The sequence below is a fragment of the Hylobates moloch genome, unplaced genomic scaffold (genome assembly GCF_009828535.3).
Source record: "Hylobates moloch isolate HMO894 unplaced genomic scaffold, HMol_V3 SCAFFOLD_13, whole genome shotgun sequence".
Taxonomy (NCBI): Eukaryota; Metazoa; Chordata; class Mammalia; order Primates; family Hylobatidae; genus Hylobates; species Hylobates moloch.
In genome coordinates, this window is record NW_026652288.1 from 36,352,138 (window position 1) to 36,371,577 (window position 19,440).

The following is a 19,440-nucleotide window of genomic DNA, read 5'->3' on the forward strand; positions in this document are numbered from 1 at the left end:
GTGTATGCAATGTATAACAATCAAATTCAGGTAATTATTATATCCATTACTGAGACATTTATCATTTCTTTGTGGTAAGAACATTCAAAATCCTCTTTTCTAACTATTTTGAAATATGCAATGTATTATCGTTAACTACAGCCACCCTACTGTATAATGGAACACTAGAATATTAATAAGGAAAGTAAGCTGAAGATTTAGAAAACAAGAGAAATAAATCAGTTGAAAGGGTTTTGTTCAAAAAGTTCTTGTTTTCTACTCAAGATGTTAAATAACAATAATCAAAGATTACCTGTGTTGGTATATCAAAACTTTGCTGTATCAAATTAAAAAAGGAAAAAAAGAACTTTGCTGTAGTGTGTGTTGGTGTGCGTGTGTGTGTGTTTTGAACGTCTAAGGTGTAGAGATCACCTCTGAACCCCAGTCTCTGGAGGAGAACATCTCTTCTAACGCAATTAGTGATTGCGCTCCTTAATAATCTAAAAAGTGATTCACTACCTTTTCCGCACCAAATATTTTCAAAGCCTTATTGTCCTGAAATGAACTTCCTGGATATTATATCCTACCCTCATATACTATTTAACAAAATTCAGTGTCCTTTTCATGCGACTGTATTCTCAGACTTGGAAACAGAATCCCTCAAGGTATCTATAAGTTTGGGGAATGGGGTTTGGCTGGCTGAGCTGAGGCATCCTGTGTCCAGAAGTGGTGGAAATTCTGGGAAAGCTGAGTGACTCACACACAGTGCCACCTTTTGTCTCTTGGATCTGCTGCTAGAATGTCTTTCTTGGAGTAGAGACTCAGCTCAGCCCATCTCCTTTGACTCTCTTAGCTTTTACCTCCCCATCCCATTCTGATCCTCACCCACAGTATTTAACACCCATTCAGGGTGGTGGCGTGTGTGTGGTGATGGTGTTTGGTTGTGAGTCTGGTTTTCCTATTCAGACAGGAAGGGAGAGAGCAAATACTCTTAGAACAGCTCCCTTCACCATCCCACCTCCAGATAGGAAGCCAGGAGTGGAGGAACTTGAACCGAAAAGTAGAAGCAAGCTAAAGAGGAAAAATAATTGCAGAGGACTTGAGGCAGAGAAATTCAGAGCATGGCAGATTATGCCAGGTATTATGTGATGGAGACAGAAATCAAGACTGAGAGAAAATAGAGATGCATAGAAACAGAACCAGAGGGAGATCAAAATAGAGATGAGGACGGGCACAGTGACTCACACCTGTAATCCCAGCACTTTGGGAGGCCAAAGCAGGTGGATAACCTGAGGTCAAGAGTTCGAGATCAGCCTGGCCAACATGGTGAAACCCTGTCTCTACTAAAAATACATGCACACACACACACAATTAGCCAGGCATGGTGGCGGCTGCCTGTAATCCCAGCTACACAGGAGACTGAGGCAGGAGAATTGCTTGAACCCGGGAGGTGGAGGTTGCAGTGAGCCAAGATCGCGCCACTGCACTCCAGCCTGGGCGACAAGAGCGAGACTCTGTCTCAAAAACAAAACAAAGCAAACAAACAAACAAAACAAAATTGAGATGAGAGAGAGAGAGAGATTCAGTGAGTCAAAGATAAATGTCAAGGAGGACACAGAGACAAAAGACAATTCAAAGAAACAGAGAGAGGGAGATAGAAGCAGAAAGAATAAAAGACAAGAAAAAAGTTTCAGTGAGAAGGAGACTGAGAAAGTGACATAGGGCTGAGAAGAGAATCAAGAGGAACCCAAAGAGTGAACGCACCCATGACTCAGAGAGAAATCCAACTAGACAAAAAGTTGGAGATGGAGATGAACAAAGAGAAAGGCAAAGAAACAAAGAGATACAGGGACAAGAGAGAAACCCAGGTCTAAGTGGGATAGAGAGAAGGAGATTTGTGCTCCAGAGGGTGTGTGCATGAAATGGAACCTGGGTCGTTTTTTGCCTAGTCACATGCCCCTCTTTCTGGGACTAAGAAATGTGATGCTGCCAGAATATTTTTTTTTTTTTTGAGATGGAGTTTTGCTCTGTTGCCCAGGCTAGAGTGCACTGGTGTGATCTTGGCTCACTGCAACCTCCAACCCCCGGGTTCATACTTTGTTTTGTTTTTATTTTTAATGTTTTTGATTTAAAATCGGGGTTATTGTTGTTGTTGTTGATGATGATGATGATGTTTTGAGACGGAGTCTCACTCTGTCACCTAGGCTGGAGTGCAGTGGCGTGATCTCTGTTCACTGCAACCTCTGCCTCCCAGGTTCAAGTGGTTCTCCTGCCACAGCCTCCCCAGTAGCTGGGACTACAGGGGCACACCCAGCTAATATTTGTATTTTTAGTAGAGACAGGGTTTCACCGTGTTGGCCAGGATGGTCTTGATCTCCTGACCTCATGATCCACCCACCTCAGCCTCCCAAAGTGCTGGGATTACAGGTGTGAACCACCATTCCCGTCCGGCCTTAAAATCTGTTTCAACTGGTATAAGTTATAGCTACTACTACTTGCTGTTAGTTTTTGTTTGCATGGAATATCTTTTTCCATGTATGTACTTTCAGTCTATATGCGTCTTTACAGGTAAAATGAGTTTCTTATAGGCAGCATATAGTTGCATCATGTTTGTTTGTTTTTGTTTGTCTTGTTTTTGAGACAGAGTCTCTACTAAAAATATAAAAAATTAGCCAGGCATGGTGGCAGGCACCTGTAGTCCCAGCTACTCAGGAGGCTGAGGCAGGAGCACGCCATGAACCCGGGAGGTGGAGCTTGCAGTGAGCCGAGATTATGCCACTGCACTCCAGCCTGGGTGACAGAGCGAGATTCTGTATCAAAAAAAAAAAAAAAAGTTGTTCAGTCATGGAGGCTCATCCCTGTAATCCCAACGATTTGGGTGGCTGAGGCAGATGGATCACCTGAGGTCAGGTGTTCAAGACCACCCTGGCCAACATGGAGAAACACGGTTTCTACAAAAATACAAAAATTAGCTGGGCATGATGGTGGGTGGCTGTAATCCCAGCACTTTGGGAGGCCGAGGCAGGCAGATCATGAGGTCAGGAGATCGAGGCCATCCTGGCTAATGCGGTGAAACCCCATCTCTACTAAAAATACAAAAAATTAGCCAGGCGTGGTGGTGGGCACCTGTAGTCCCAGCTACTTGGGAGGCTGAGGCAGGAGAATGGCATGAACCTGGGAGGTGGAGCTTGCAGTGAGCCAAGATTGTAGCACTCCACTCCAGCCTGGGCGACAGAGCAAGACTCCATCTCAAAAGAAAAAAAAGAAAAAGCTGTTCATCCCTGTCATCTATCCAACTTCTTTCCCATCTCTGAACTCTAAGTCCTGTCATTTTCCAGGTAGGCAGGAACTTCATGGCCATGGATGTGAGCTGTCCAAACACTCAGAAAAAAAGAATCTTGACCTCTTCTTTCACCTTCTTCACTCTATTTTCAGCCAACATTCCCACAGCCCCACTCCCCAAATCCTTGTCATCACTCTGAAATGTGAAACACAGACATTTCACTCTCTGACCACAATCACTAGTACCCCAACCCCCCCACTGCTTCATTGCCAATGGCCTGAGGGGTATACTGGCCAACCAGGTCTTTGGTTAAGCTTCCAAGAGTGCAAGCACTATAGAAGGTCAAGTCTCCCTCCTATTATAAGACTTTTTTTTCTAACATTTTGAAATCTTTTGTTACATGTTTACACAGAAGTATTTGAAGAAGCACAAGAGATTACAAGCAGTTTTTCTAATGTTTCATAAAGAAAAACAGGTGGGGCCTGGCAGTCCAAAGTGGTGATTAACAGCATGAAACTTACATTCACAGCCAGGCGTGGTAGCTCACGCCTGTAATCCCAGCACTTTGGGAGGCCGAAGTGGGCGGATCACCTGAGGTCAGGAGTTTGAGACCAGCCTGACAAACATGGTGAAACCCCGTGTCTACTAAAAATACAAAAATTAGCTGCGTGTGGTGGCCATAATCCCAGCTACTCGGGAGGCTGAGGCTGAAGAATCACTTGAACCCAGGAGGCAGAGGTTGCAGTGAGCCAAGATCGCGCCATTGCACTCGAGCCTGGGGAACAAGAGCGAAAGAGCAAAACTCCATCTCAAAAAAAAAAAAAAAATTTACCATCACACAACACCATACTAAGGCTCTACACTCATTAGCTGTGAAATGCAGAAGCAAGTCACTTATGACCGACTTTGGGGGAACTTACCTAACTCATTTGCAAAATGGAGATGATAAAGCTAACCTCAGTCTTGCAATGAGGAGTTTAATTAAGATTATGCTCATAAAAACTTCCTGCAGGTCTGGGAGTTTTTTCAAGCAGATAAATGGAGCTGGGATAGGACTGTTTTAATCCAAACACAGATGAGCACAGGAAAATATCAGATGTTCACGTGTATGCAACATGGCCTGCAAGTCTGCATACAGACACCACAATGAACACATGAAAACATCCACATACTGGCTGGGCGCGGTGGCTCACACCTGTAATCCCAGCACTTTGGGAGTCCGAGGTGGGTGGATCATGAGGTCAGGAGATCGAGATCATCCTGGCTAACATGGTGAAACCCATCTCTATTAAAAATACAAAAAATTAGCCGGGCATGGTGGCGGGCGCCTGTAGCCCCAGCCACTCAGGAAACTGAGGCAGGAGAATGGTGTAAGCCTGGGAGGCAGAGCTTCCAGTGAGCCGAGATCATGCCACTGCCCTCCAGCCTGGGGACAGAGCGAGACTCTGTTTCAAAAAAAAAAAAGAAAAAAAAAAGAAAAGAAAAAACATCCACATACTTATATGTAGTCACCCAGTTGTGAATGCATACACACAAATATAAATATGCAGCATACATCTTGTTTTACACAGAAATGCACATCGTAGACACCCCTAAAGCATGTGTGCACACATGCTGTATGCAGAGACAGACACAAAGATTGGCAAGCATTGAGAAACAGTGGCACACCCTGTCAGGCACACACACACATGTGCATGTGCAGACATTAGTTGGAATGGATACCCATTATTAAGCACAAACATACACCCCACAAAGCCTGGTGCACACATAAATTCATGTATCAACATGGACATACAGAAACATACACGCACATAGACACTACAAGCATGCACCCAGAATGACACACAGACAGTTGTATGAATGAGGATAAACATGGCAGAGGCATCCAGGAGAACTCACTGGACAAAATGCCACAAAATACTAAGATGCAGGAGCACACAGGGTGATTGAGGGGAACACTGACTTGCAGGGAAGGAGAAAGAGAAGATAGAAAGACAGGATGCAAGACAACGGTAGACAGACAGGTGGGCAAAGTCCTGTGCAGGGCTCCAGGGCCAACCAGAATAACCTGAGAGTCTAACGCTGCTCTGTCCTTCCACAGATACTGCCTAACTCAGCACCACACTCCAGGAGGCCATGAAGGATTAATTTCCTATTCACAGCTCCATGGGGTAAAGCTTGGCTGTGCTGAGGAAGGGATGGGGAAAGAGGTTCCCAAAGACTCTGTCCCTTTCCTCCTTCCCAAAGGAAAAGATTTGTGAGCTTTAGACTAGAGGATGTAAAAGCAAGGAGTGTGCTTAGGGAACATCTCATCCATCCGCTTCATCCTACAGATTAAAGAGAACGACTACTATTCATTGAGCACTTACTGCCATGAACCTCATCTGCATTAACACATATGCTTCTCCCCTAAATACCTGAAGAGGTAAGAGCTGTTCTTGGCTCCATAAGGCCCAGAGAGATGAAGTCAGCAGTTCAAGGCCACACAACAGAGAAAGGAGAAGGTTAGGATTCCAATCCAGGCCTTAATCATTGCACCATCCATCCAGAAAGGGAAACTGAGGCCCAGCAAAGGAAAGGGATCTTCCTGGGTTTGCCACTAACTCACTCCGAAAGCCTGTTCCCAAGACACTGCCCACTGGGGCAAGTCCCTCCCACATGATTTCAGACACCATTCTCTCACTCCATGCTCTAGGGTAATCAACAAGTCCAAAATCGATTGACCTCTATGTCCACAAATACTAGAGTTCTCCCAACCTGCCTCTCCCCACCCCCTCCCTGGCCAGGTCATGGCAACCTGCTGATCACCTAGTGCACTTCGTAGTGCCAACCCCACTGAGAAACAAACTCCCCAGATTTCTGTCTCCCACCTTTTTAAGAAACAAGAAGGAAAAGGAGGAGCCAGGCCCAGGTGCAGGCTGGTGACCAGGATTAGAGCAATTGATATCTGCCAAGCTGGTGCTAATCCTCCTTCCCACCTCTTCCCCTCCAAAATCAACAAACAACTTTCCTCTCTCTGCCTTGTTCTCTGACCTTTGTTCCCTCCACACAGGTCTCAGAGCTCAGCATCCTAGAACACTTCGAGCAAGATGTCAGTCCTGGGGGGGCCAACCTCACCGACCTCCACTTGTCCACAGCTGGTGACCCAGAGGACAGTTGCAACACTGGAAGGTCCAAACATCAGAGCCTGTCCTGTGGCCATCTGGGGCCCCTCTCAGGGTCTGGCAGAGGCTCATCTCAGGCCCACATAGGACCGATATCGCACCTGCCTCATGCTCATGTCAGAGCCCACTGGGACCAACCTCAGACCCTATGTGGTGCCACTCTTATGCCCTCCTGAAGCAGGGCACTCTTATGCCCTCAATGACACCTGAGGCAACACACAGAGCCCTCTTGGCACCAAACATGAATTCAATATTCTCCTGGTGTCGAGTTCAGTGCCAACTTGTTTCCCATCCTAGCATACACCTGGGGGCAGTCCCAAAGCCAACACGATGCCTCTCCCTCCCTGGCCATACCTGATGCTGATATCAGAACCCACCAATGTCATCAGCATGTCCACTGCTGATGCCAGTCCCAGCACTCACCTCCTGCTAAGCCTGGCCCGCACTTGACTCCCAGGGTGATCTAGGCCAGTCAATGAAGGGGCACAGGGAAAGAGTTCATATCCCAGCTCCCTCACTTATTCCCTGTGTGACCTCACTCAAGAGGATTTATGGAGTTGAGATCTGCTCATCTTCAAAATGAGGATGATCACGATGAACCAACCTCATTGCTACAAAGATTCGACCAGATCATACACACCTAGACTTAATCTTCCCATATATGACCGTGCTCACCAAAGGGTAACTCTCCTGTTTACTAAGGAAGAATGTCCCTGAGGGAAGGACAGGAGGGCTACTCATCGCTTCTCCACTCCCACCCACCCCAGGATCTGCCTCTGTGCCTAACACTGGAGTTTACCCCAATCTCTTCTGCTATTGTTTCCTCTGCCTGCTGATAGTAGTAGCCCCTGACAAAGCAGGAATCGCCCTTAAAGGATACTTAACTCACCCTCAAATATGATCTTCTCTTCCTAAACACTCCCTTTCCACTGGCAGGAAAACCAAATCCAGAAAGTGGAACTAAGGATGCAGAGCAGGAGAGATGGGAGTTCAGGGCCACTCACGCATGTCCCCTGCCCACTGTCTGTTTTCTGTCCTCCGCAGATCCTTATATAAAATGAGAAACGTAAATAGCAATCATAAGATTAATAGGGATGATACAATCAATCTAGTGGGTTTCCCTAAGAATCTGGGTTGGAAACCAGTGGAGTTCTTTGTAAATTACAACCCTTGGGACACTTGAGATTTTTCCACCATTTGGGGGTTGTTATTACTATTTCTCCAGACCTAGCCAATCCCTCTGCCAACTGATAACACAAGGTACTCTTCTCCAGGTGTGGGGAAAGTTCCCCTGAAATATGGCTCTGGTCTTCCACCCCTTTCCCAACCACAGATGGGCAGTGGAGGTTCCATGGCACCCATCCTGGCCTCACTCTGAGGTTCCAATGAGGATTCTGGGCATCAAGAGACAGCTCTGGGCAAAAGCAAAATCAAGTCAGCCCCTGGGCCCAGTGCTGGGCTGCTGGGCTTTCTGGGAGGACCTGCTGGGCTTGCTACACACTCCTCCTCCCAGAAACTCCACACCCACAGCCCTGGGTCTTCCTAGCCCCAAGACTTTCAAGTCCACATGCCTGGAATCCCCCCTCCTGAGACCCTTAACCCTTCATGCTCCTCACCAGAAGACCCCCACATGCACAGCCATACTTCCGTCTCACACTAATAAAACCCAGACCTTTGGATTCCTCTCCCCTGGAACCCCCAGATCCACAACCTTGGGGTGCATTCTCACTCTCAGACCCCAAATCCAAAGCCCAAGTGCTCCCCTATGCAAATATTCCAAACTCCTCAGTTCTACAGCTTATCTGTTGCCCCCTCCTAAATCCACAGCCCTGCGGCAACCCTCCTGAAGTACCACAGATTTAGTCTGGAGGCCCCCTCTCTGTTCAGCTGCCCTGGGGTCCCCTTATCCTCCCTTGCTGGCTGTGTCCCAAGCTAGGCGGGATTCATGGTGGGAGGTGTAGTGGGAGGTGAAATGAGGTGATTATGTAATCAGCCAAAGTCCATCCCTCTTTTTCAGGCAGTATAAAGGCAAACCACCCAAGCCGTCACCATCTATCATCCCACTACCACCATGCTGGCCTCAGGGCTGCTTCTGGGGGCCTTGCTGGCTTGCCTGACTGTGATGGTCTTGATGTCTGTCTGGCAGCAGAGGAAGAGCAGGGGGAAGCTGCCTCCGGGACCAACCCCATTGCCCTTCATTGGAAACTACCTGCAGCTGAACACAGAGCAGATGTATAACTCCCTCATGAAGGTGTCCCAAGGCAGGGAGATGGGTGGCATGGGGTGGGGGCTGCCCTGTTGGCTGGGGTTTTGTGGCAGGGGGTTGACCAGTGTGGGCCAGAGTCTTAGGAAACGGAGTTTTGGAGTTTCAGCATCAGAAAGACAGGATCTTGGGATGTCCAGCTCCCTGACTGTGAGAACCTGGGGGCGAAGCAACCCAGTACATGACCTCTCAGTGCTGGGCCCATTCAGAGTGGGGGCTGCTCCCTCTAACCACTCCCATCCGCCTCCATCAGATCAGTGAGCGCTATGGCCCCGTGTTCACCATTCACCTGGGGCCCCGGCGGGTCGTGGTGCTGTGTGGACATGATGCCGTCAAGGAGGCTCTGGTGGACCAGGCTGAAGAGTTCAGCGGGCGAGGGGAGCAGGCCACCTTCGACTGGCTCTTCAAAGGCTATGGTGAGGGGGTGCCCAAGAGGGGGACGGTGGCCAGGCGGACGCGATGGTCTCAGTGTCCCCAGCCTTCTCCCTGACTCTCCTGCTCACTGGAGGCTATGGCAGAGCCCCCGTCTGGTCTTCTCTCCCCATCTCCCTTCATTGTGGCCTCTCCCTGTGCGTCCCTCACCTGTCTCCAGCGTCCCTGTCCTGATTCCTCCCTGCCTCTCTCTGCCCCGTCTCCTTGTTCTCTCTCACTGGAGTCTCCTCTTTCCCCTCTCTCTCCATCTCTGAGGACATCCTGGGTTTCTGTTTTCCAGCCCTGGTCCTCTGTCTTCATTTGTCTTTTTGTCGCTCTCAGCTTCTGTCCTTCTCCGTGTTTCTCCTCTCTCCGCTTCCCTCTCCCACTTCTTCCTCTGTCTTAGGATTTCAGGGTATTCCTACTTCCACATCTCCAGCCTCCATCTCCTGGTAACCGTCTGTCTTCCTTCCAGACCCTCTCTGTTTCTATCTCAGTATTTTTCTCTTTTCTCCAGCTCAGCTTAAGAATCTTTCACCATTTTTATTTCCTCCTCCCAGATCTCCCCATATCTCACTTCCCCTCCCTCCATCTCTCTCTCTCTTTCTCTCCCCACTGCCTTCCCTTCCTCCATGGAGTGTCCCCTTATCCCTCTGTTTCTCTGTGCATTTCTCTGTCTAGCCTTTCTGTTTCTCTTCTGATTGTCTTATTCTTTCTACCTGGTCTCTCTCTCTCTCTCTCCTCTCTTCCTCTCTCTCTCTCTCTCTCTCTCTCTCTCTCTCTCTCGTGCTCTCGTGTTTCTCTGACTGAGTTTGCAGCTCTCCTGGGCCTCACGCTGAATCCATCTCTCTCCCACCCCACTCCCTCTCTGCTCCGCCCTTGGGGAGCCCCTTGGAGCTGGTCCGCTCCTGCCCCCGCCACCCCCTGGCCTCTCTCCACCCCCGCGTTCACCTCCCCAGGCGTGGTGTTCAGCAACGGGGAGCGCGCCAAGCAGCTCCGGCGCTTTTCCATCGCCACCCTGCGGGACTTTGGCGTGGGCAAGCGCGGCATCGAGGAGCGCATCCAGGAGGAGGCGGGCTTCCTCATCCAGGCCCTCCGGGGCACTCGCGGTGAGCAGGGGACCCCGAGTGCGGGGGCGGGAGAAGGAAAACGCCCAAGGCGAGGAACCCGCGCGCGTTCTGCCTGGGGATGGGGACTAGGTGGGGAAAGGCGCCCGCACTTCCAGCCCTGGAGTCTGGCACTGGGAATTTGGCTGAACAGAGCCCTGCCTCCTGGAATTCTGACTCTCCTCAGACCTCTCAGTTGACTCTCTTCCCAACCCCCTTCTCCTGCCACACCTGCAGGCGCCAGTATCGATCCCACCTTCTTCCTGAGCCGCACCGTATCCAATGTCATCAGCTCCATTGTCTTTGGGGACCGCTTTGACTATGAGGACAAAGAGTTCCTGTCACTGTTGCGCATGATGCTGGGAAGCTTCCAGTTCACGGCAACCTCCACGGGGCAGGTAACCGGCTGCAGCCCGGCCCGTGATGCCCCTACCACAACCTGCCAACTGCTCTCCTACCTGGAGACAGGTGCCCCAAACTCCCACCCCCCTCCAGACAGTGCCCCTTCAAAATCAGCCCCCAATATTGGACAACTGGAGAGTTGCACCAGAACCCAGGAGGGATGCCCAATACCCAGTCTCCAAGGACACCTGGATAGCTCAACAGATGCTCCCCAAAACAGAGCCTGACGGCAGGATGCATACCCTCAGCTCAGCTCTCTCATCTGGGCACGTGTTCCCATCCCCAACTTACCGTAACTTCTGACAGATGCTCCCTACCCAGTTCTTCTGAATATCTTAACACTAGGACAAGTGACTGCCTCAAACCGCCTCCTGCATACCTGAACACCTGATGCCGCAAAATCCAGCCCATCATAATCATTTCCATCTACACAAATGTCCCGGATTAGCCCACTGGAATATCTGGCCAAACGCCCTCTACTTGACCCATTTAAATATCTGAAAACATGGACAGCTGCCCTAACCAACACCCTAAACACATAAATATCTAGACAGATTATTCCCTGACACCCAAATAAGTGTTCCCCAACCCTTTCCAATCACACACCTTACAGAGGTGCCCCCAGTGCATCCCACTTGGATAGGTAAACACCTGAACAGGTATCCCCTCTACTTCAACATCTTCGCCAGCCCCACTTTAATACCTGAACACCCATACAAAAGCCCCCAATCCAGACCCAGTAAGTATCTGGACAGCTGTCTCCAACCAAGCCCACTTGAATGCCTAAATACCTAGACAGGTGCCACTCACCTCATACCAGCCCCACCTGAAGAGCTAAACCCCTGGACAGGTGTCTTCCAACTCAACTTCACTTGAATATCTGAACACCTAGATATGTGCTCCAATCCGGCCTCATTTGGCATACCTCAAACCTGGATATGTGCCTCAGTTCTTCTCACCTAAATTACTAGACCATAGCCCTGGCACCTAACCCACATGAAAACTTAGATATAGGTTCCCATCCAACACTACTGAAATACCTAAACACCTGGACAGATGCCTTTAACTCAGTTCCTTCCTTGCTATGAAACAAATCCCATTCCCATCAGCTCCTGCCCCCCGACAACTGTCCTTCCCTTCCCATCCCCTCTCTGCAACCCCAGCTCTATGAGATGTTCTCTTCGGTGATGAAACACCTGCCAGGACCACAGCAACAGGCCTTTAAGTTGCTGCAAGGGCTGAAGGACTTCATAGCCAAGAAGGTGGAGCACAACCAGCGCACGCTGGATCCCAGTTCCCCACGGGACTTCATCGACTCCTTTCTCATCCGCATGCAGGAGGTACACCCCAGCAGCCAGTGCAGGGAGGTGCAAAGCCAGGCAGAGGGAAATCAGTCTGGGAGTGGGGCGGGCAGACAACACAGGCCCATTCAAATTAGCCCTCGTCATAATAATCCTCACAATTGGCCGGGCGTGGTGGCTCACGACCTGTAATCCCAGCACTTTGGGAGGCCAAGGCAGGTGGATCACCTGAGGTCAGGAGTTAGAGACCAGCCTGGCCAACATGGTGAAACCCCGTCTCTGCTAAAAATACAAAAACGAGCTAGGTATGGTGGCATGCGCCTGTAATCCCAGCTACTCAGCAGGCTGAGACAGAAGAATTGTTTGAACCCAGGAGGCAGAGGTTGCAGTGAGCCGAGATCATGCCACTGCACTCGGCTTGAGTGATAGAGCAAGACTCTGTAAAGAAAAAAAAAAAATCCTCACAGTCCCAACTATATCAACCACTACTGTTCCATCTACTGAGCCATCACCCACAGGCAGGACTTGTGCACGTGCATTAGAATAGCAAGCACTTCTACAGCACTACCATGTGCCAGGCACTGCGTTAAGTGCTTTACAGTCCCCCATGGAACACTCATAGCAGCTCTTGAAGGAGGTTCAATCATGGCCCCAATTGTACAAAGGAGGAAACTGAGGCCCAGAGAGTTTAAGTGTCTTAACTGAGGTCACACAGCGAGGAAGCCGTGGTCCCCCAAGCTCAAACCCTGGTCTCTCTGAGCCTAAAGCTGGTGCTTTTAGCCACCATGCTCTCTAACCGTTCATGTCCTGGTTATCAGGCACACCTCTGTGGACAGGTGACCTGGCTTTACATTGCAGGGTCCCCACCTCCCTCTGGGTGTCAGCCTCCCATGTGGGAAGGCTTTAGGGAGTCCGAAGCTCAGGGAGAAAGGATCAAGGGAGGGATTCCCCCACAGTAAGTTTCGAGATTTTTAGAGGAGAAATAGGACGCTGTTGCTTAAAACTCTGTACTTGCATCTCAGAAAAGCTCTTTTGTTCAGACTCTTCATCTTGCCATCTCTGTACTACTTTCCCTTCGCCTCCCCTCATCCTTCTCTTTCCAAATATTCCTATCACTAAAAAAGTAACAGACTGGGCAACAGGGCAAAACCCCGTCTGTATAAAAAATTACAAAAATATGGCTGGGTGTGGTGGTGCAGGCCTGTGGTCCCAGCTACTAAGGAGGTTGAGGTGGGAGGATAGCTAGAGCCCAGGGTGGGCAGAGGTTGCAATGAGCCAATATCACAGCACTGCACTCCAGCCTGGATGACAGAATAAGACCGTGTCTCAAAAATTAATTAATTTTTTAAAAATTTAAAGTGAGCCTGCATGGTCCTGTGCATGTGCAGCTCCAGCTACTCAGGAGGCTGAGGCTGGAGGATTCCTCGAACCCAGGAACTGGAGTCCAGCCTGTGCAACTTAGCAAGACCAAGTCTGTATAAGAAAAAAAAAACTGACAGCTAAGTTGATAATTAAAGGACAGATGGTCAGCAAGGTAAAGAAGGTGAGAAGGAGGAGCATTTTGGGCAAAGCCAGCAGCCAGGGCAATGGCTGGAACCTGGAGCGAGTCTGGCAGATCTAGGGACCCTCTTTCCACCTTTGATCTGGACCAAAGAAAGGTAGATCCAAAGGAAAAGCCCTAGAAGGGCCCCAAGAGCTTGGTCTAAAGCGTCCTCTCCCTGCAGGAGGAGAAGAACCCCAACACAGAGTTCTGTCTGAAGAACCTGGTGCTGACCACGCTGAACCTCTTCTTTGCGGGCACCGAGACCGTCAGCACCACCCTGCGCTATGGCTTCCTGCTGCTCATGAAGCACCCAGAGGTGGAGGGTAAGGCTGGAGGGGAAGGGAAGTGGAGGGCCCCAGACCCTCAAAACTCCCCTGAGCCTGGTGCAATGTAACCACCTGTCCCAGATCCCAGGACCCTGAGACGTGCCTTGCTGTCCAGAGACAGGGCAATATTCAGCTGATAGGCATCAGCTGAGTCTCACTAGCTATTAAAATATTGAAAATGTCTGCACTGATTGGTCAGTCACTCCTGTCCCAAGCCCACTGAGTGCCCGCTGCCTGCTCCTCCAGGTCATCCCCTAAGTTCCTCCCTGTGCCTCCCCTCTGATTCTGACACAACCTGGTTAACAGGACCCTGCTCCAACAATGCTAATGGCTGATGTCTGTTATGAATGGCCTACCTCCGTGTCATATGTGGAGCCATGTCATCCACCCGGTTTTACCTATTCGGACTATCATCCCTGCTCTGAAACCCCTAGATACCTAAACACATTCCCCCTCCTCCCCCAGCCAAGGTCCATGAGGAGATTGACAGAGTGATCGGCAAGAACCGGCAGCCCAAGTTTGAGGACCGGGCCAAGATGCCCTACATGGAGGCAGTGATCCACGAGATCCAAAGATTTGGAGACATGCTCCCCATGGGTGTGGCCCGCAGGGTCAACAAGGACACCAAGTTTCGGGATTTCTTCCTTCCTAAGGTGCTGTCCCCCACCCCCCAGACTACAGGGACTTCCAGCCTCTCTCTGTGTCCCCAGAATCCTACCCCCATTAGAAGCTTTCTAGACCCTGTCCCACTCGCTCACTCAGCCAAAAAAAGACTGTGGCAACCGCCACATCCATTCCACCTTCCCACTTAGACACTCCTGAGTCCTGCATCTCCCCAGACGCTTTGTGTCAGGAGAATCAACCACATGTTCCCAAACTTCCTGACTTAAGAAACAGAAGCCCCCTTTCCATTAGGCCTTTTATCTTAGGGACACAAATCTCAGGTCCCCCAAACACCCTGCGTAGCAGGACATGGACCCCATGTCTCCCAAACTTCCTGTTTCAGAGACGTGAACCTTCTATCCCCCAAAGCTCCTCCATCACAGGACCCCAACTCCTCCATGCCTGCCACTTCCCCTTACCTGGGGCACCCTAGTTCCCCTCCAGCCCCTGTGTACCTTCACCAATCCCCCCAACCCACCTCATCACACACACTTTCCTCCTCCCTACCAGGGCACCGAAGTGTTCCCTATGCTGGGCTCCGTGCTGAAAGACCCCAGGTTCTTCTCCAACCCCTGGGACTTCAATCCGCAGCACTTCCTGGACGAGAAGGGGCAGTTTAAGAAGAGTGACGCTTTTGTGCCTTTTTCCATCGGTAAGAGACCACTGTTTGCTGCCAGGCCACGGCTCACACCAGCAGGCGCCTCCCTCACCCACCTCCCCTCTCTGCGGTGTAGCCTGGTATTTCTCCAGCTTGGAAGTTCCTGTTAGAATCTACCCTTGAGCCACCAGCTGATACTTCCTTAACTACCAAGCACCCAATACCTGCTTCCAGGCCAAAGGAAAGGAAACATCTTTCCGCGTAGATTTATTTGTCTGGGGTCACACAGCAGATTCTTCAGATCCCCGAAAAGGAGATAATGGCACAGCACAGCAGTCATATTTGCCAGTGTATCTGGCGGGTAGGGGCATCTAAACCTCCCATTGCTACACCTGGCATGGATCACCCCATCTGTGATGGATGCATGACATTATGCCTTTTTCAAAACCCATAGAACTGTACAACACAGAGTAAACCCTAATGTAAACTATGGACTTTGGTTAGTAATCATATCTCGATATTGGTTCACCACTGTTACATCTCTTATAGAAAGAAACTGAGGCTCAGGGAGGATCAGAACCTCCTCTGAAACTCTCTCAGGCCATAATATTCCACCCCTCCTCCCTGGGAGAGCAGCAGCTGGAGGTCGGTAGTGGGGTGAGGCTGCACTGAGAGTGGGCTTCACCTCCACCCCTCCCGCCTCTCCTCCTCAGGAAAGCGGTTCTGTTTTGGAGAAGGCCTGGCCAGAATGGAGCTCTTTCTCTTCTTCACCACCATCATGCAGAACTTTCGCTTCAAGTCCTCCCAGTCGCCTAAGGACATTGACGTGTCGCCCAAACACGTGGGCTTTGCCACGATCCCACGAAACTACACCATGAGCTTCCTGCCCCGCTGAGGAGGGCTGTGCTGGTGCAGGTCTGGTGGGCGGGGCCAGGGAAAAGGCGGTGACAGGGGCGGGGCTAGCTGGATGGGCGGGGCTGAGAATGGGGGCAGGATGGGGGAAAGGAAGGGGCGAGGTGGTTAGAGGGAAGAGAAGAAACAGAAGGGGCTCAGTTCATCTTGATAAGGTGCTTCCGAGCTGGGGTGAGAGGAAGGGAAACCTTACAGTATGCTATGAAGAGTAGTAATAATAGCAGCTCTTATTTCCTGAGCAAGTACCCCCGTGTCACCTTTGTTCAAAAAGCGTCGCACGCTGACCTCACTTAATTGCCACAAACCTCTGCAAAGGGGAAAAGGGTTCATGCCCATTTTACACGTGACAAAGCTGAGGCTTAGAAAGTTGTCCCTATCTGATGTCTCACAAAACATAAGTGCCCAGAAAATCTTTGAACACAGATCTGTGCCCATAGCCCTCTAGACAGAGTCTTAAAAAGCACCCATTCCTCACGTAAAACAGCTTAGTATAGCATCACACGGCCTGAACATCCCTGTCCTGGGGGGTTTTCCAGAGACCTGGAGGGTGGCTGTCCTGCCTTCCCTGCACACTTGCCCACACTCTCACCTACTCAACATGCTTTGAATACCAGGGTGTAATCTGTGCTCCCTACCAGGTAAGGCCGCTGTGGCCCATTCAGAGTCAGTCCAGGGACACAAGGAGACATGAATGGACATACAGAGTCAGTCCATTGACAATTCTTTTGCAGAGCAGAAGTTTTTAATTTTAATGACATTCTGTCAATATATCCCTTAATAAAGTTGAAGGAGGGAACAACTTACAGAGAATGACGAGAGAACTCTGGATCAGGACATAGCCATACGCATGTGTGTGATCATGTGCAGGCATACATGTGAGCATATGACTGCATATTCTCCTCCGTGTATGCATGAAACACATTCCACTATGGGTTTCTGAAGGTGGGGCTCTCCTGATGGATCTAGGGTCCGTTGTAAGACCCAGCTAAGAGTTTCACAATCACCCACCCACTCTCAAAGAAGTTAATGTATGTCCCCCTTAGAAGCTCCCTTACAGCCTTCACGAAAATTAACTCCAAGTTTATTGTAGACCTAAATGAAAAGTGAGTATCTATAAAACTTCTAGAAGATAACATAGGAGAAAATCTAGATGACCTTAAGTTTGGTGATGGCTTATTAGATACGACACCAAAAGAACAAGCCCTGAAAGAAGCAATTGATAAGTTCTGTGTCATTAAAATTAAAAACTTCTGCTCTGCAAAAGAATTGTCAAGAGAATGACAATACAAGCTACAGACTGGGAGAACATATTTGCGGGGGACATACCTGATAAGGGACTTACATTCTAAATACACAAAGAACTGTTAAAACTCAACAATAGAAAACAACCCAATTAAAGAATGGGCAAATGATCTGAGCAGACACCTTACCAAAGAAAATATACACATAGCAAATAAGCATAAGGAAAGATGCTCCATATCATATGTCGGTAGCCATTTCAAATTGAAACAATATTGGCTGTGGGTTTGTCATAGATAGCTCTTATTATTTTTAGATATGTCCCATCAATACCTAATTTATTGAGAGTTTTTAGCATGAAGGGTTGTTGAATTTTGTCAAAGGCCTTTTCTGCATCTATTGAGATAATCATGTGGTTTTTGTCATTGGTTCTGTTTATATGCTGGATTACATTTATTGATTTGCATATGCTGAACCAGCCTTGCATCCCAGGGATGAAGCCCACTTGATCATGGTGGATAAGCTTTTTGATGTGCTGCTGGAATCGGTTTGCCAGTATTTTATTGAGGATTTTTGCATCAATGTTCATCAAGGATATTGGTCTGAAATTCTCTTTTTTGGTTGTGTCTCTGCCAGGCTTTGGTATCAGGATGATGCTGGCCTCATAAAATGTGTTAGGGAGGATTCCCTCTTTTTCTATCGATTGGAATAGTTTCAGAAGGAATGGTACCAGCTCCTCCTTGTACCTCTGGTAGAATTCGGCTGTGAATCCATCAGGTCCTGGACTCTTTTTGGTTGGTAAGCTATTGATTATTGCCACAATTTCAGAGCCTGTTATTGGTCTATTCAGAGATTCAACTTCTTCCTGGTTTAGTCTTAGGAGGATGTATTTGTTGAGGAATTTATCCATTTCTTCTAGATTTTCTAGTTTACTTGTGTAGAGGTGTTTGTAGTATTCTCTGATGGTAGATTGTATTTCTGTGGGATCGGTGGTGATATCCCCTTTATCATTTTTTATTGCGTCTATTTGATTCTTCTCTCTTTTCTTCTTTATTAGTCTTGCTAGTGGTCTATCAATTTTGTTGATCTTTTCAAGAAACCAGCTCCTGGATTCATTAATTTTTTGTAGGGTTTTTTGTGTCTCTATTTCCTTCAGTTCTGATTTTAGTTATTTCTTGCCTTCTGCTAGCTTTTGAATGTGTTTGCTCTTGCTTTTCTAGTTCTTTTAATTGTGATGTTAGGGTGTCAATTTTGGATCTTTCCTGCTTTCTCTTGTGGGCACTTAGTGCTATAAATTTCCCTTTACACACTGCTTTAAATGTGTCCCAGAGATTCTGGTATGTTGTGTCTTTGTTCTCATTGGTTTCAAAGAACATCTTTATTTCTGCCTTCATTTCGTTATGTACCCAGTAGTCATTCAGGAGTAGGTTGTTCAGTTTCCATGTAGTTGAGCAGTTTTGAGTGAGTTTCTTAATCCTGAGTTCTAGTTTGATTGCACTGTGGTCTGAGAGACAGTTTGTTATAATTTCTGTTCTTTTACATTTGCTGAGGAGAGCTTTACTTCCAACTATGTCAAAAAACTGGAAGCATTCCCTTTGAAAACTGGCACAAGACAGGGATGCCCTCTCTCACCACTCCTATTCAACATAGGGTTGGAAGTTCTGGCCAGGGCAATCAGGCAGGAGAAGGAAATAAAGGGTATTCAATTAGGAAAAGAGGAAGTCAAATTGTCCCTGCTTGCAGATGATGTGATTGTATATCTAGAAAACCCCATTGTCTCAGCCCAAAATCTCCTTAAGCTGATAAGCAACTTCAACAAAGTCTCAGGATACAAAATCAATGTACAAAAATCACAAGCATTCTTATACACCAATCACAGACAAACAGAGAGCCAAATCATGAGTGAACTCCCATTCACAATTGCTTCAAAGAGAATAAAATACCTAGGAATCCAACTTACAAGGGACATGAAGGATCTCTTCAAGGAGAACTACAAACCACTGCTCAATGAAATAAAAGAGGATACAAACAAATGGAAGAACATTCCATGCTCATGGGTAGGAAGAATCAATATTGTGAAAATGGCCATACCGCCCAAGGTAATTTATAGATTCAATGCCATCCCCATCAAGCTACCAATGACTTTCTTCACAGAATTGGAAAAAACTACTTTAAAGTTCATATGGAACCAAAAAAGAGCCCGCATCGCCAAGTCAATCCTAAGCCAAAAGAACAAAGCTGGAGGCATCA

At 48.4% G+C, this 19,440-nt stretch overlaps 1 protein-coding gene across 1 annotated transcript in view; it reads left to right on the forward strand.

The window, feature by feature from the left end:
* The first annotated feature begins 8,497 nt into the window (after positions 1-8,497).
* LOC116480658 (cytochrome P450 2A13) overlaps positions 8,498-19,440 on the forward strand; it is a 33,203-nt gene continuing 22,260 nt past the window's right edge. Inside the window, exons 1-9 of the mRNA XM_032172847.2 lie at positions 8,498-8,677; positions 8,943-9,105; positions 10,060-10,209; positions 10,444-10,604; positions 11,772-11,948; positions 13,634-13,775; positions 14,244-14,431; positions 14,952-15,093; positions 15,753-15,954. Of these exons, the coding sequence (XP_032028738.1) occupies positions 8,498-8,677; positions 8,943-9,105; positions 10,060-10,209; positions 10,444-10,604; positions 11,772-11,948; positions 13,634-13,775; positions 14,244-14,431; positions 14,952-15,093; positions 15,753-15,934 (1,485 nt within the window). The 3' untranslated portion in view covers positions 15,935-15,954. The remainder of the gene's footprint in view (positions 8,678-8,942; positions 9,106-10,059; positions 10,210-10,443; positions 10,605-11,771; positions 11,949-13,633; positions 13,776-14,243; positions 14,432-14,951; positions 15,094-15,752; positions 15,955-19,440) is intronic.